General features: G+C 40.8%; 1 protein-coding gene across 1 annotated transcript in view; it reads left to right on the forward strand.

Moving 5' to 3' along the window:
• LOC122550227 (3-hydroxyisobutyrate dehydrogenase, mitochondrial-like) overlaps positions 1 to 14,892 on the forward strand; it is a 149,300-nt gene that overhangs the window by 102,400 nt on the left and 32,008 nt on the right. Inside the window, exons 5-6 of the mRNA XM_087986959.1 lie at positions 9,863 to 9,996; positions 10,892 to 10,968. Of these exons, the coding sequence (XP_087843085.1) occupies positions 9,863 to 9,996; positions 10,892 to 10,968 (211 nt within the window). The remainder of the gene's footprint in view (positions 1 to 9,862; positions 9,997 to 10,891; positions 10,969 to 14,892) is intronic.

Genomic DNA, 14,892 nt, shown 5'->3' on the forward strand with positions numbered 1-14,892 from the left:
CAAAGACATTTCTAATTCATTTGGCCATATTACTGTTACAATCCAATGGGTCATCTGTTCCCCTTCAATTTCAGTATATTGTTCCTGAACAGATGCTTACATATTGCAGTATCTTTGTCTCTTCAGTGACAGTACGTGTTCAATACTAACCTCTGTCAGTATAATTCAGCAGGAACCATGTTGGACTAAGTTTTTCAGTTAGTGAGATTAATTGTCTTTGCCGTTACTTATGTTTAAATGATGCAATGACTTCAGGCAAGGAACAGGTGTGCAGTTAAATGCCTGAAATCCAAAAGATCTTGTCTGAATTGTGCCACCCCAACATTTGCTTTGTAAAAACAAATTCCCTGTCTGCTTTGCCAATGAAATGAATTTAATGTCCTATTTTTGGACAGTAGGTTTGAAGTAAACACCGAAGAAGGTTAAATCTAGTCGTTGGAGGCATACATTGTTATTTAGAAACATGATTGGCAATACTTCACAATCAACCACTCCAATACTGTAACTTATAAAAGTCTCAATCCTTCAGAACTTGATTCATAATTTTAAAAATGTAAACTTAAGTACACTTTTTCTAAAATCTTTATCCCATCTTTTCATCTCTTAGGTTCTTCCTGTTACATTCTCTGTCCATGTTTTTAACAATTTCTTCCGTGCAAATGTGAGAGATAAACACTGTGGGAGCAAGTCTAACGAGTATCCGGCACCATTAAATGCTCTACCACAACAAAATCTGACTTAATAAAGCCACTTATTATTGGTCTGTCTAGAATTGAGACATCTAAATCATGAGTGTTCCAGATGCACTTGCTTGCATGCACTCTAGTATTCTAGATCAGTGGTGCTGGAAGAGCACAGCAATTCAGGCAGCATCCGAGGACAGGCAAAATCGACGTTTCGGGCAAAAGCCCTTCATCAGGAATAAAGGCAGAGAGCCTGAAGCGTGGAGAGATAAGCTAGAGGAGGGTGGGGGTGGGGAGAAAGTAGCATAGAGTACAATAGGTCAGTGGGGGAGGAGATGAAGGTGATAGGTCAGGGAGGAGAGGGTGGAGTGGATAGGTGGAAAAGGAGCTGGGCAGGTCGGACAAGTCCGGACAAGTCAGGGGATCGAGTTGCTGGAGGTTAGAAACTAGGATGAGGTGGGGGAAGGGGAAATGAGGAAGCTGTTGAAGTCCACATTGATGCCCTGGGGTTGAAGTGTTCCGAGGCGGAAGATGAGGCGTTCTTCCTCCAGGCGTCTGGTGGTGAGGGAGTGGCGGTGGAGGAGGCCCAGCACCTCCATATCCTCGGCAGAGTGGGAGGGGGAGTTGAAATGTTGAGCCACGGGGCGATGTGGTTGATTGGTGCGGGTGTCTCGGAGATGTTCCCTAAAGCGCTCTGCTAGGAGGCGCCCAGTCTCCCCAATGTAGAGGAGACCGCATCGGGAGCAACGGATACAATAAATGATATTAGTGGATGTGCAGGTAAAACTTTGATGGATGTGGAAGGCTCCTTTAGGGCCTTGGATGGAGGTGGAGGTGCACTCTAGTATTGTAGATCTGGGGCAGTTTTGGTGTGGTCTGTGATGAAAGCGTATACCTTTTCATTCAGGACCATTATATATTCTCAACTGAGATTTGATACTCCTGCGGACATGTTGCTGTGCTTGTTGTTCCCAATTTACATTGTGAGGATTGTTGATGTGGTGGAGTGGTGATAGAATTTGAAAGGCGCAGCCAGTCAGACAGCATCCAAAGAGCAGGACAATCGATGTTTCGGGCATAAGCCCTTCATCAGGAATCAGGATTCCTGATGAAGGGCTTATGCCCGAAACATCAATTCTCTTGCTCCTCAGATGCTGCCTGACTGGCTGTACTTTTCCAGCACCACATTAAACTCTGATCTCCAGCATCTGCAGTCCTCACTTTCTCCCTGATAGAGTTTGAAAGCTGAGCTTGTACAGTAAAAGAAGAAAATGTCCCAAAAAGGCAACAGTCAATTTTAATTCACATGCAATATATAATAGTATGTGTTTTTTTTATATAGATACTGGCTGACCTCTTGTGCAGTGCTGGAATTTTCTGATTTTTTTTTTCAAATTTCAAGCATTGGCAACTTTTACCTTTTTAATTTTATCTCCGTTGTGCCAACCTGGTTACATTCATTTACGCTGCCTAATTACTCTCTGCTTCTTCAACCACCACTGTAGATACAAATAGGTACACGTGCCTGTGCTAAACAGCATTATTTCAAAGGTAATGGGGTATTAAAAAGAAAGAGCTGAAAAATGTGTTGCTGGAAAAGCGCAGCAGGTCAGGCAGCATCCAAGGAGCAGGAGAATAGACGTTTCGGGCATAAGCCCTTCTTCCTGAAGAAACATCGATTCTCCTGCTCCTTGGATGCTGCCTGACCTGCTGCGCTTTTCCAGCAACACATTTTTCAGCTCTGATCTCCAGCATCTGCAGTCCTCACTTTCTCCTATTAAAAAGAAAGGGCAATATTGCTAAAATTACAGAAGACCGTAGTCAGACCACGTGCAGAATACTTTGAGCAATTCTAAAGAAAGATAATCTGGCATTGGAGACAGTTCAGAGATAAGTTCACTAGGTGGAATCCAGGTTTGCAGGGATGTCTTATGAAGAAAATTTGAGTAAGTTAGTCTTGTCCTCATTGGAGTTGACAAGGAATGAGAGGAGACCTGATTGAAGATTCTGAAGGGATTTTTGATATGGTAAATGCTAAGATATTGGTCTCCCTTGTCAGAGAATATGGGACCAGCAAACTTGATCTTAGAACAATGGGTCATCCTTTTAAAACAGACATGAGGAGGGTGAATCTGTGGGCTGGTGAGGTAATGTCATTCGGTATATTCAAGGCTAAGACTGGTTTTAATCAGTAAGGGGATTGAGGGTTATGGGGATAAGGTATGCAGGAAAGTGGAGTTGATCATTTAGATCAGTCACAATCTCATTGAATGGAACAACAGAATTGATGGACTGAATGGCTGATTTCTGCTCCTATATCTAATGGTCTTAAAAATTCATGTTCGTGATCAATGTAGTAATTTTTGGCTGCTCAAGATTTGGAGCACAAGTAGTGAGCATTGATAGTTCTGGCATCATTAAAATTGTTTGTAATCAATAATCCTTAGAACAGTATAAAGACAGTAGGAGTATACTTAAGAGGGGAATCAGGAGGGCAAAAAAGGGACATGAGATAGCTTTGGCAAGTAGAGTTAAGGAAAATCCAAAAGGTTTATTATGAATTCATTAAGGACAAAAGGGTAACCAGTGAGAGAATAGGGCCCCTCAAAGATCAGCACGGCGGTCTTTACGTGGAGCTGCAGAAGATGGCAGAGATACTAAATGAGTATTTTGTATCAGTGTTTACTGTGGAAAAGGACGTTGAAGATATAGAATGTAGGGAAATAGATGGTGACACCTTGAAAAATGTCCATATTATAGAGGAGGAAGTGCTGGATGTCTTGACCATGCTGTACATCTCTATGACTCTATGACATAAAAGTGGATAAATCCTCAGGACCTGATCAGGTGTAACCTAGAACTCTGTGGGAAGCTAGGGAAGTGATTACTGGACACCTTGCCGAGATATTTGTATCATCGATAGTCACAGGTGAGGTGCCGGAAGACTGGAGGTTGACTAACGTGGTGCCACTGTTTAAGAAAGGTGGTAAGGCCAAACCAGGGAACTATAGACCAGTGAGCCTGAGATTAGTGGTAGGCAAGTTGTTGGAGGGAATCCTGAGGGACAGGATATACATGCATTTGGAAAGGCAAGGACTGATTAGGGATATTCAACATGGCTTTGTGAGTGGGAAGTCATGTCTCACAAACTTGATTGTGTGTTTTGAAAAAATAACAAAGAGGATTAATGAGGGCAGAGCGATGGACGTGATCTACGTGGACTTCAGTAAGGTGTTCAACAAGGTTCCATGTGGGAGACTGGTTGGCAAGGTTCGATCTCATGGAATGCAGGGAGAACTGGCCATTGGATACAGAACTGGCTCAAAGGTAGAAGGCAGAGGGTGGTGGTGGAAAGTTGTTTTTCAGACTGGTGTGCCACAAGGATCAGTGCTAGTTCCACTACTTTTCATCATTTATATAAATGATTTGGGTTTGAGCATAAGAGATATAGTTAGTTTGTAGATGACACCAAAATTGGAGGTGTAGCGGACAGCGCAGAAGGTTACCTCCGATTACAAAGGAATCTTGATCAGATGGGCCAATGGGCTGAGGAGTGGCAGATGGAGTTTAATTCGGATAAATGCAAGGTGCTGCATTTTGGGAAAGCAAATCTTAGCAGGACTTATACACTTAATGATAAGGTCCTAGGGAGTGTTGCTGAACAAAGAGATCTTGGAGTGCAGGTTCATAGCTCCTTAAAAGTCGAGTCACAGGTAGATAGGATAGTGAAGAATGCATTTGGTATGCTTTCCTTTATTGGTCAGAGTATTGAGTACAGGAGTTGGGAGGTCATGTTGCAGCTGTACAGGACATTGGTTAGGCCACTGTTGGAATATTGCGTGAAACTCCTGTCATCCTATTGGAAGGATGTTGTAAAAAAAAATGAAAGGGTTCTGAAAAGATTTACGAGGATTTGAGCTAGCGGGAAAGGTTGAATAGGCTGGGGCTGTTTTCCCTGGACCGTCAGAGGCTGAGAGGTGACTTTATAGAAGTTTATAAAATCATGAGGGGCATGGATAGGATAAGTAAACAAAGTCTTTTCCCTGGAGTGGGTGAGTCCAGAACTAGAGGGCATAGGTTTAGGGTGAGAGGGGAAATATATAAAAGAGACCTACAGGGCAACGTTTTCACGCAGAGGTTGGTGCATGTATGGAATGAGCTGCCAGAAGAAGTGGTGGAGGATGGTACAATTGCAACATTTAAAAGGCACCTGAATGGGTATATAAATAGAAAGGGTTTGGAAGGATTTGGGGAGGGTGCTGGCAAGTGGGACTAGATTAGGTTGGGACATCTGATTGACATGGACAAGTTGGACCGAAGGGTCTGTTTCCCTGCTGTATATCTCTATGCCCCTATAACCCAAGGACCCTAAGAATGTGCAGTAACTCCTGGGATATCTTTGTTAATTTTTTGATTTTTACTAGGCTGGCACTATTGCAATCCACTATTTTATGGCTTTCCTACCAGATTTACAATATAAATAGATTTAGAATAGAATTTGTTATCTCTTCCAAGTATCCAGTTGCCTTCGCTATTCTGCCCAGATATATTTTGTGATATTACTTTCTTGACATTTGGTTCTGAATTTGCCTTTGCTACTTTGTTCCATATCCTCTTGTGTCACAATTTTTAATTTTAAGTGATGTAATGGACTGGTCTTTCCCCAAACATTGACTGTGCTTCCAAATCCTAAGAGAATTCTTTTTATCAATTGGACTTTTGAAGTCTTGAAAGGAGACAATTTATCCAGTCTTTTCCCTGTTCTCAAGTCTGTGACTCCTCTGCGATGACTTGAAAACTGAAATGATTTCTTTGTTGTTCTTGTCGCCGTTACCAAAAGTTTCTATTTGTATGGAACCGTAATAAAACAGTGCTTCACGTAAGTATTATAAAGCAGGATTTGACATGATGCCATTTGATGATGTTAGGGCAGGTGACCAACTGTGATCAAAGCGAGAGGTATTAAAAAAAAAATCTTAAAAGAGAAAGTGGTGGAGAGGTCTATGGAACTCCAGAACTCAGGACTGAGGAAGCTGAAGGCATGTTCACCAGTAATGAACGAAGAGACGGTGGAGCGATTGGATAACTCAGATAAGAAATGGACTCTTAGCTCAGCAAGCACATGGTTGAATGGACATTTTTAATCAGCTTGTTCAGAGATGTTACAACACATTGCTGAAACAAATGGGACTTGAACCCAAATCTCTGACTCCGAGATAAGGACATTGCCTCTGTGCCACTAAAGCCCTTAACTCATGGTTGAGTAGGACTTGCTGTGACACAGGCAGGTATGTAGTGATTGGATGTCAAATACCATTTTGTTTGTGTAGTATGTGGATTTATCACTCATTTCTAATTATTTTCAAAAAGGTGGTGGTTATCCATTGTTTTGAACCATTGTAATCCATGACATCACTGTGCTACAAGATAGCAATTTCCAGGATTTTGACCCAGTTATGGGTGCAATCATTTCCACTTGTCCATGTTAAATTTCGTTATTAGATTAGACTACCCTACAGTGTGGAAACAGGCCCTTTGGCCCAAACAGTCCACACCGACCTTCCAAAGAATAACCCACCCAGACCCACTTTCCTCTGCCTAATGCACCTAACACTATGGGCAATTTAGCATGGCCAATTCACCTGGCCTGCACACAGAAGAAACCCATGCAGACACTGGGAGAATGTGCAAACGCAACGCAGACAGTGGCCCGAGGCTGGAATCGAATCTGGGTCGCTGTTGTTGTGAGGCAGCAGCGCTAACCACTGAGCCACTGTGCTGCCCATTAATTTATATATTTTATCTAACTCCTTTTGTAGGTCTTGGTTACCTCCCATATATAATTACCGCTTTTAGTTTAATATTACCTGAACATTTGAGCAGTTTGCCTTGAGACAAGATATGCTTTAGACATTTATGCCATGACATTCTCCAGCCCGAAAGACACATTCTTAGTCAATATCAGTTAGTTAGATCCCCCTGCTGAATGTATGGGTTTAAAGTTATTGACATAGGCCTGTTTGTGGCCACAGTGAGCATCCTTCTCTGTTTCCTGACCAATTCTTTTCAGTGCTAAGGGTATAATTCTGATATTTGTAATACTATTTCAAAAGGACAGTTCCTACTCCAAGGGGCCCCAGTGGTTTGTTTCAATGCTGTTTGTTGAGGGAAATGGAAAGAGATAAGGGAATGGTGCCCCAACTTGGTCTCTGAGTCTTCCCTGGAGCTCATACCGCCAGATCTGGGGAACTAAAGTACTTTTTCTTGAGTTGAGGAAGAGGTCTACATTTCAAACCAAGCCGGCTAAAATAGAAGCTAACAAGGATGTGAGGAGCAGGACTTTGGTGCCCCAACAGATTAAGTGGCCTCATGGCTACAAACGTGATTGGTATCCTGCATTCAAGAGTCACAGCAAAAAGGCTAAATTTCCCAGCATTTTCCTCCCACAGAAAACATCCATAAGACACCATACAAGTTTCGTTCATCACTCTACACCTCTTCACTTCCAAATCTGAGCAGCCAACAGTCATAGCCACCCTCCTCTTTGTGCCACGTTACATCCATGTCTCACTGTCACCATCCACAAATGCTTTCGCTTCTGTTCTTTCCGCACAATCCCTTTCTCACACTCGTAGCTCTCTACTTCCTTCCCTTGCAGCAGAGCAGAATGCTGCACCACAGGAAACAGCAGAGAATGGAGGCAAGGTGGCAGTTACCTTGATGGCTAGTGGAAATGAATGTCCATTTGGTCCATTTAAAGGAGATCATTCTCCAAAGGGTTGCATATGTCAGCAACAAGCTATTAGGAAAATCTGAGCCTTAAAAAAAAAAGATGCCCTCACTTGTCAAGAATGCTCATTCTCTACTATAGATGTTTTGTTGGAGTGAGCACAGCCTTCATGCTGGAGATCTGTGTTGATCTTGTCCGACTTTTGGAGTGGCATGTGACTGACAAAAGGCAGCTAATATTGCTGCTGGTGCCCCCTGTCTTGTTCATTGTTAGAACAGTGTAAGCTGCTCCTGCGCTGTACTGAAGGGCTCCGGCCTGAAACGTCGATTCTCCTGCTCCTCGGATGCTGCCTGACCTGCCGTGCTTTTCCAGCACCACTCTAACCTGAATCTTCTCGGGATCAGATCAGCATATTTTGCTTTTCACTGACTTTGGCTAGTTGAAAGACGGAAGGTGCTGATGCACTGACTCTGAATCGATGTTTTCAGTACAAAGTGGTAAAAATGAATTGTATGGGACAAGGTTCAACCTGAATTAAAAATAAGTTGATGTGGTAATGCCATGTATATCCTCAAATACAGGGTCAGACCTTATTCAAGGACCAGAAGATTACAAAAAACTTGAGACGATTCACTATCTAGAAGCTTGTGAGATTAGATATATAGTTGTGCCACGGGAAACTAAATTAATTTGATTTTTGTTCCACTTCAGTTTCCAACCTGTAATAACTAAGTGGGTGATGATTGCTGGCGGGAATGGGGCAGTTTGCCTTTTGAGTCTCGATTTGGAAAATTAACACCAGCAAAATATCATCAAAAAGATAATCAGATTGCATGGACAGATACGATGTAATATAAATACAAAGTGATGCTCATAAGAGAGCAGGTTCAAAAGCTGTGGGTATGAAATGTTTCCAGTGACATAGGGCAACAATAGCTTATGGGGCAACATTGCAGAATTCAGTATCCCCTGCCTGAGAAATAAGCATGAAGATTTAAATCAGTCACTAAATAAAGAAGGTGTATTTTGAACTGATTTAGAGTGACTAAGGGATGCTCAGAGTCATACATCTGTGCCTGTGAAGCCTCTGGAGAACTGTCAAACACAGAAATGGGAATGACAACAGAAACTGGTTACAAATAAAACATGGCATGGTCTTAAACCAATTGTGCATGCTTATCTTTTGGCAGAAAAGAAAACTAATTGAACATGATAAAGTGTAAAGTTAATTAACACACAAGTTTGTTGATTACCATCATAGGATTATATTGTTCTTTTTCTACCAGCCTTCTATCCCAGCTGTCTCCCTTTCAGAAAATGTCATTGGTAAACAATAGAGACACCATAAGAAGTCGTAAATGGCTCCAGTGACAGCAGCCCCTAGTGAAGCTGCATCTGTAGAAAATGATTGTGTCTGATTACTTTTTGAAGACAGCAGTGCAGACATTGCATACTAAGTGCCACTTCCAGATCACTTTGCTTTGCATCTGATGTATCCGTTGTGAGAATTAGTAATATATATTTCTAAATATACTTTCGCTGTCACAACCATGATTGGAATTTAAAGTAATCATTTTGGATTGGTATTAATCTAATTTCAAGAATTATGATCACTTGGTCAAACAGATGCTTGCATCTGCCTAGCACTTCAAGTAAGAGTTGTGTATAAAAAGGTTGAGCTACCTGAAGCTTTTTCTACTCGTTTAACCACATCAAGACTATAAAAATAAAGGAACAGCTGAAGTTCCAACAGCTTCATACTAACTTTTAAAACTGGGATTGAACTGAACCCATTAGACCACTGGAAGGTTGGTTTATGGTTTTAAAAGAACTGTATTGATGATTGAGGTTTGAAACAGAAGAGAGATCTAAACTATTCATGCTTGAAATGAGCTGGAGATTTTTTTATTAGAAGGTTGGCTATTTCATGAACAGACATCCAAGATAGTTTTTAATATTACATTATCTGCAACTTGAATTAATTTAATGACTATGAAATCATATAAGATGCACAGATTTAATTTTTAACCAAAGTATCTTCCTTCTTATTTGATCTGGTGAGGGGATTGATGTATAGAATATTTTTGTAAGGATTGGTTACTTAAGATTTATCAACCATTTCCCAAATTACATTTTGGCTGTATTAATGTATTATTCCTTCATCTAACATAAGTGTTTATACAACTGAAAAACTGCAGCTGTCGAAAGATTAACCAGCTGAGGAGTGTTGTCAGCATTAGTTCAGGTCTAATAAATGACACTAGGAAGCTATTTATCAGTCCCTCATCCAGAATAAAATCTTGGCCTATGATTAATAGTATTCTGTTCACAAGCTTTGACTGTGCTTTGTATAATTATTGTGCTTGTTTTTTAGATAAAATATGTTAAAGGAATGAGTGAGAGAAAATAACATATCTTTTAATACCGACGATAATGTGATTATTTTCAGGTGTCGGGGCAGCACGGGCTGGCAACCTCACTTTCATGGTCGGGGGATTGGAAGGAGAATTTAATGCAGCCAAAGAATTGCTGAGCTGCATGGGAAACAATGTGGTTTACTGTGGAGAGGTTGGAACTGGACAGGTAACAAAAAGAAGAAATTAGATTTGAGTCCGGAGCCATGTTTAATCAAATCTAAGTTCTCCCTACTGTCAGAATCTCACTTCAAGTAGTTTTTTCTTCCTCCAAGTACAAATAAATGGAAAGTGCACACATACCTTTACAATATTAATAAATGGGTGGCTAAATCCATGATGTCATAATGATCAACAGCATATGCTACTCAGTTCATAATAGAATTGGTTGGGTTAGGGTATGTAATTTTGACTTTGGCAGCACAAAACGAATAATGGAGTATCAACAAACCACTTTACACCCCACCCAAATTTTTTCCTAAAAATCTTTGCAGAGGATAAGTGCAAAATGGGTCGATTTGCTGTTGCCCATTTTGCCCAGTCCCTGAAGTGAGTAGATTACTTACGATGTGGAAACAGGCCCATTTGGCCCAACAAGTCCACACCGACCCTCTGAAGAGCAACCCAACCAGACCCGTTCCCCTACATTTACCCATTCACCTAACACTACGGGCAATTTAGCATGGCCAATTCACCTAACCTGCACATTTTTGGACTGTGGGAGGAAACCGGAGCATCCCCATGCAGACACGGGGAGAATGTGCAAACTCCACACAGACGGTTGCCTGAGGTGGGAATTGAACCCGGGTCTCTGGCGCTGTGAGGCAGCAGTGCTAACCACTGTGCCGCCCATCCCCAAGTGGGAGATTATATCTGAAAATGAAGTGGTGTTTCTGGAGTAACTGGGCTAAGGTTCTTCCAGTTCAGCTCTTTTTTTTTAAACTGCTGACAACATTTGAACCATTGGTGTGCAGTACATGTATAATTAGTTTTGCTGGTATTTGAGTGCATGCATTACTTTGAACTTGTTTACCACTTGGATCCATTGTGAATTCTGTTCACAGGCAGCAAAGCTCTGTAACAACATGCTTCTAGCTATTGCCATGATTGGAACTGCTGAAACAATGAATCTGGGAATCAGGTTGGTTTGTTATTTCTGTTTTAATTTTGTTTCTCTCCCTTCTGTTTGCTTGAATCATTAAAGTTTGTACTCCTTTTGAACAGGCTATGACTCGTGAGGAGCCACACTACTCGGGGCCCCATTGTTCAAACATTATATCGGTAATTTGAAGATGGGGACCAAATATTAGAATTCTAAATTTGTTGATGATACAAAGTTAAGTAGGAAAACGTGTTGTGGGGAAAATGTAACAAAGCTTCAGGAGGATTTCAACAGGTTTAATGGATCAGACCATTTTAAATGGAATATAATGTGGAAAAATGTGAGTTATCCACTTTTTGATAGGAGAAGCAGATGTGCAAAGTATTTCTTGAATGACAAGAGATTGGTAAGGGTAGATGTATAATGAGACCTAGGTATTCTTTTTGATATGTCACTGAAGACTAACATGCAGGTGCAGTGTGCTATCAGGAAGGCTAATGGAATGTTAGCCTTTATTGCAGGAGGATTAGAATCCATGAATAGTGAAATCTTGCATCAGTTGTATAGGAGAGTGATTGATTAGACCACACCTAAAGTATTGTGTGTAGTTTTGCTTTTCTTTTATCTCCAGAATGATACTGCCTTCGAGGGAGTACAAGTCACCAGACTTGTTCCACAAATGGCAGGACTGATCTTTGGAGACACATTAGGAAAGAATTTGGAAGAATGAGATGTGATCTCATTGAAATTGACACAACATTGAAAGGGAGAAACGGGGCAGTTGCTGGCAAGATGTTTCTCCAGGTTTTGGAGTTTAGAGCTAAGTGCCACAATTTAAAAATAAGGGGATTTCCATTTGGGTCTGAGATGAAGAGAATTCTTTACTCGATGGTTGTGAACCAGTACAGGGCTGTGGAAGCTCACTCACCAAGTATGTGTGAGATAAGGAACTGATATATTTTTAATTACCATTGTTGTAAGTAGTTATGAGGATGGGATGGAATGGGATGGGTAGAAAGTTTGAATGTTCGGTCTTGTTAGCTATTACTTGCATTGAATGGCACAGCAGGCTTGAATGGCTGATGACTTATTCCCCTTCCCACATTACGATAATGTCCCTTGACACCCTTTTCAAATTAAAAAAAATATATACTTCATTTCCATCTTGAAAATTTCAGTTTAGGCAAAGCCTGTAGTCTTTTACTAGTTAAGAAAGATATTTCTTAACTTTTAATCTGGTGTGGCCTAGCTCTAAGTTTAGGATTTTGCATGATGCTCTCTTTTCCCCCACCCCATTTTGCATCCTGACATGAGAGCAAATAGTTTCTGCAGATTGTCCTTTTAAGCCCATTGTAATTTTAAATACAATTACACTCTAGTCCAAGGAATGTTCACTTAAACATACAATCAATCCTCATTATCAGCTGATTAACGGTCCAACTTGAATTTTTCCTATTGGCTCACCCAGTCTGCATCAGTAAAATGATTGTGGTCCTTTTGCAGTATTTAAGAAACATATCTACGTTTTTTTGTTATGTGAGAAATCCATGCCCCTATCCTTTGCCTTCTAATCTACCATTAAAAATGTTTATTAAAACCGCTCTCTAGCTCTTGTGTTTTGTGTTATTATACTTCCGTGTAATGTCTTATGTTAATGTTGATGTAACATTTGTAAGTAGAAAAGAGAGAAGATATTAGGGAGCCTGTTCAAAATAAAACACAGCAGTGTGAAGGAGTTACCATACTGGGATCGAATTGGATGAACCAATTTTTTTTTTAAAAAGAAACTTTACAAAATACATGGTCCTTCACACTTTTGGATTAATCTTCACACCCTTCCTGGTGTTACAGCACAAAACTTTGTTCTGTTGGTTGTAACAATTTTTAGGTGAATTTTGCTTTGACTGTATCAGTATAGTTCCTTATTAAAATATGCCCCTAATTTGGCAATTACTCACAATCTCACTCTGGGAGACTCACTCTTGTGGCTGTTGTCACTGTTGACATTGTGAGGTTGGAGTTATGGTTTGGATTAGCGTGAAGAGTATTTTGCCTTCTAACTGGTTCTCCTATTCCAGAACTTGAGCTTGGCATTAACAATAGATGAGGAAAGACCGAGAGAGAAGTTTTTCTATTTGCACACCCCCTAAGCTGTTCTAAAATAAGAATGACGATGCAGCGTCAGGCCTACTTGTATAAATGAGAGAATTCACAGTAAAAGGTAGCTGTGAGCAGAAATTACTTTCTGAAGGTAGAATTTCAGGCCAAAACCATGCATTGACTAAGCAGCCATTTTATGGCAATTGTTGTCAGTCATATAATTGCAACAAATATCCCCATATTTTGACAACATATGCAGAATTGATGATGCCCATAATACAATTGCAGAACTGACCCATTCAAAAGTAAATTTAGGACCAAATATCGTCAATGGTCACACCTATCTAGGCCATATTTGTACAGGTTTTAAAAGAAACAAAATACATTACATCACAAACCTTTTTATAAATCCTTTGGCACCATTTCAAAGGCAAGGTTTGTTGGAAATTCTTTGTATTACACAATATTGGTGCTGATCCAAGACACTTTGAAATAGGTGAACTGTTTCCCCAGGTCAGTTTCATTTCACAAATATTTGATCATTCAGTGCTGAAAGGTGGCAAATGTTAATAAATTAATAAAACAAGAGAAGCTGTAGTTATGGAGATTTTTTTTGTTGTTGTATGGCTGTTCCACTCACTTGTTAAGAACAGTCACTTTTCTTCCATGATGCTGGGATGTCTCTGGATTAACAATAGATGAGGAAAGTCAGATGAGAAGCTTTTCTATTTGCACACCCCCTAAGCTGTTCTAAAATGAGAATGATGATGCAGCGTCAGGCCTACTTGTATAAATTAGAGAATTCACAGTAAAGGGTAGCTGTGAGCAGAAATTACTTTCTGAAGGTAGAGTTTCAGGCCAAAACTATGCATTGAAGCAAACAACCGTGTTATGGTAACAAGTTCACCCAAAATGTCGAACTGCGACAGCAAAAATGTCTTCACTGAGAGAGCTTATAGACTGACCCCTTATTAGCAAGCTAAGCAAAGTTTTTTTTAAAAAACTTGCGCCTTTAAAATTACCTAAAGATTTGGCTGATGTGTTTATTGATTTTGATTCTGTTTTTGAGCTTCTCAAAAAGGTCCACAATTCTATGGGAGAATTTCAATCCCAAACCTACTTTGCTCCAATCAATAAACTGCAAAACTGAACTCCTACTCTAATTATTCTTGGGCAGTAAAAATTTGAAATCTCTATTTCAGGGTTCATGAGGTGGCTTTCGGCACGGTGGCACAGTGGTTAGCACTGCTGCCTCACAGCGCCGGAGACCCGGGTTCAATTCCCGCCTCAGGCGACTGACTGTGTGGAGTTTGCACATTCTCCCCGTGTCTGCGTGGGTTTCCTCCGGGTGCTCCAGTTTCCTCCCACAATCCAAAGATGTGCAGGTCAGGTGAATTGGCCACGCTAAATTGCCCGTAGTGTTAGGTAAGGGGTAAATGTAGGGGTATGGGTGGGTTGCGCTTCGGCGGGTCGGTGTGGACTTGTTGGGCCGAAGGGCCTGTTTCCACACTGTAATGTGATGTAATGTAATGTAATCTAATCTAATCTAATCTCTATTCCATATGGAAACACCTTGACACTGCTGAGTTTTATTTTGAACAGGCTCAAAAATATCTTCTCTTTTCTACCTACAAATGTTACATAAACATAAGACATTACATATTGGGCGGGGGAATAGAAGACTCCAAATCGTAGAGTCATAGATTCCTTGTGGTATAGAAGCATGACATTTCAGCTCATCGAGTCCACACCAAACCTCCAAAGAGCAGCCCACTCAGCTCCACCCCTCCCCTACCCTATCCCTGTAACCCCACATTTCCCATGGCTAATCCACCTTGCAATTTAGCATGGCCAATCTACCTA

The sequence above is a fragment of the Chiloscyllium plagiosum genome, unplaced genomic scaffold (genome assembly GCF_037043375.1).
Source record: "Chiloscyllium plagiosum isolate Xiang-an unplaced genomic scaffold, Cpla_swu_hap1 HiC_scaffold_5, whole genome shotgun sequence".
Lineage (NCBI taxonomy): Eukaryota > Metazoa > Chordata > Chondrichthyes > Orectolobiformes > Hemiscylliidae > Chiloscyllium > Chiloscyllium plagiosum.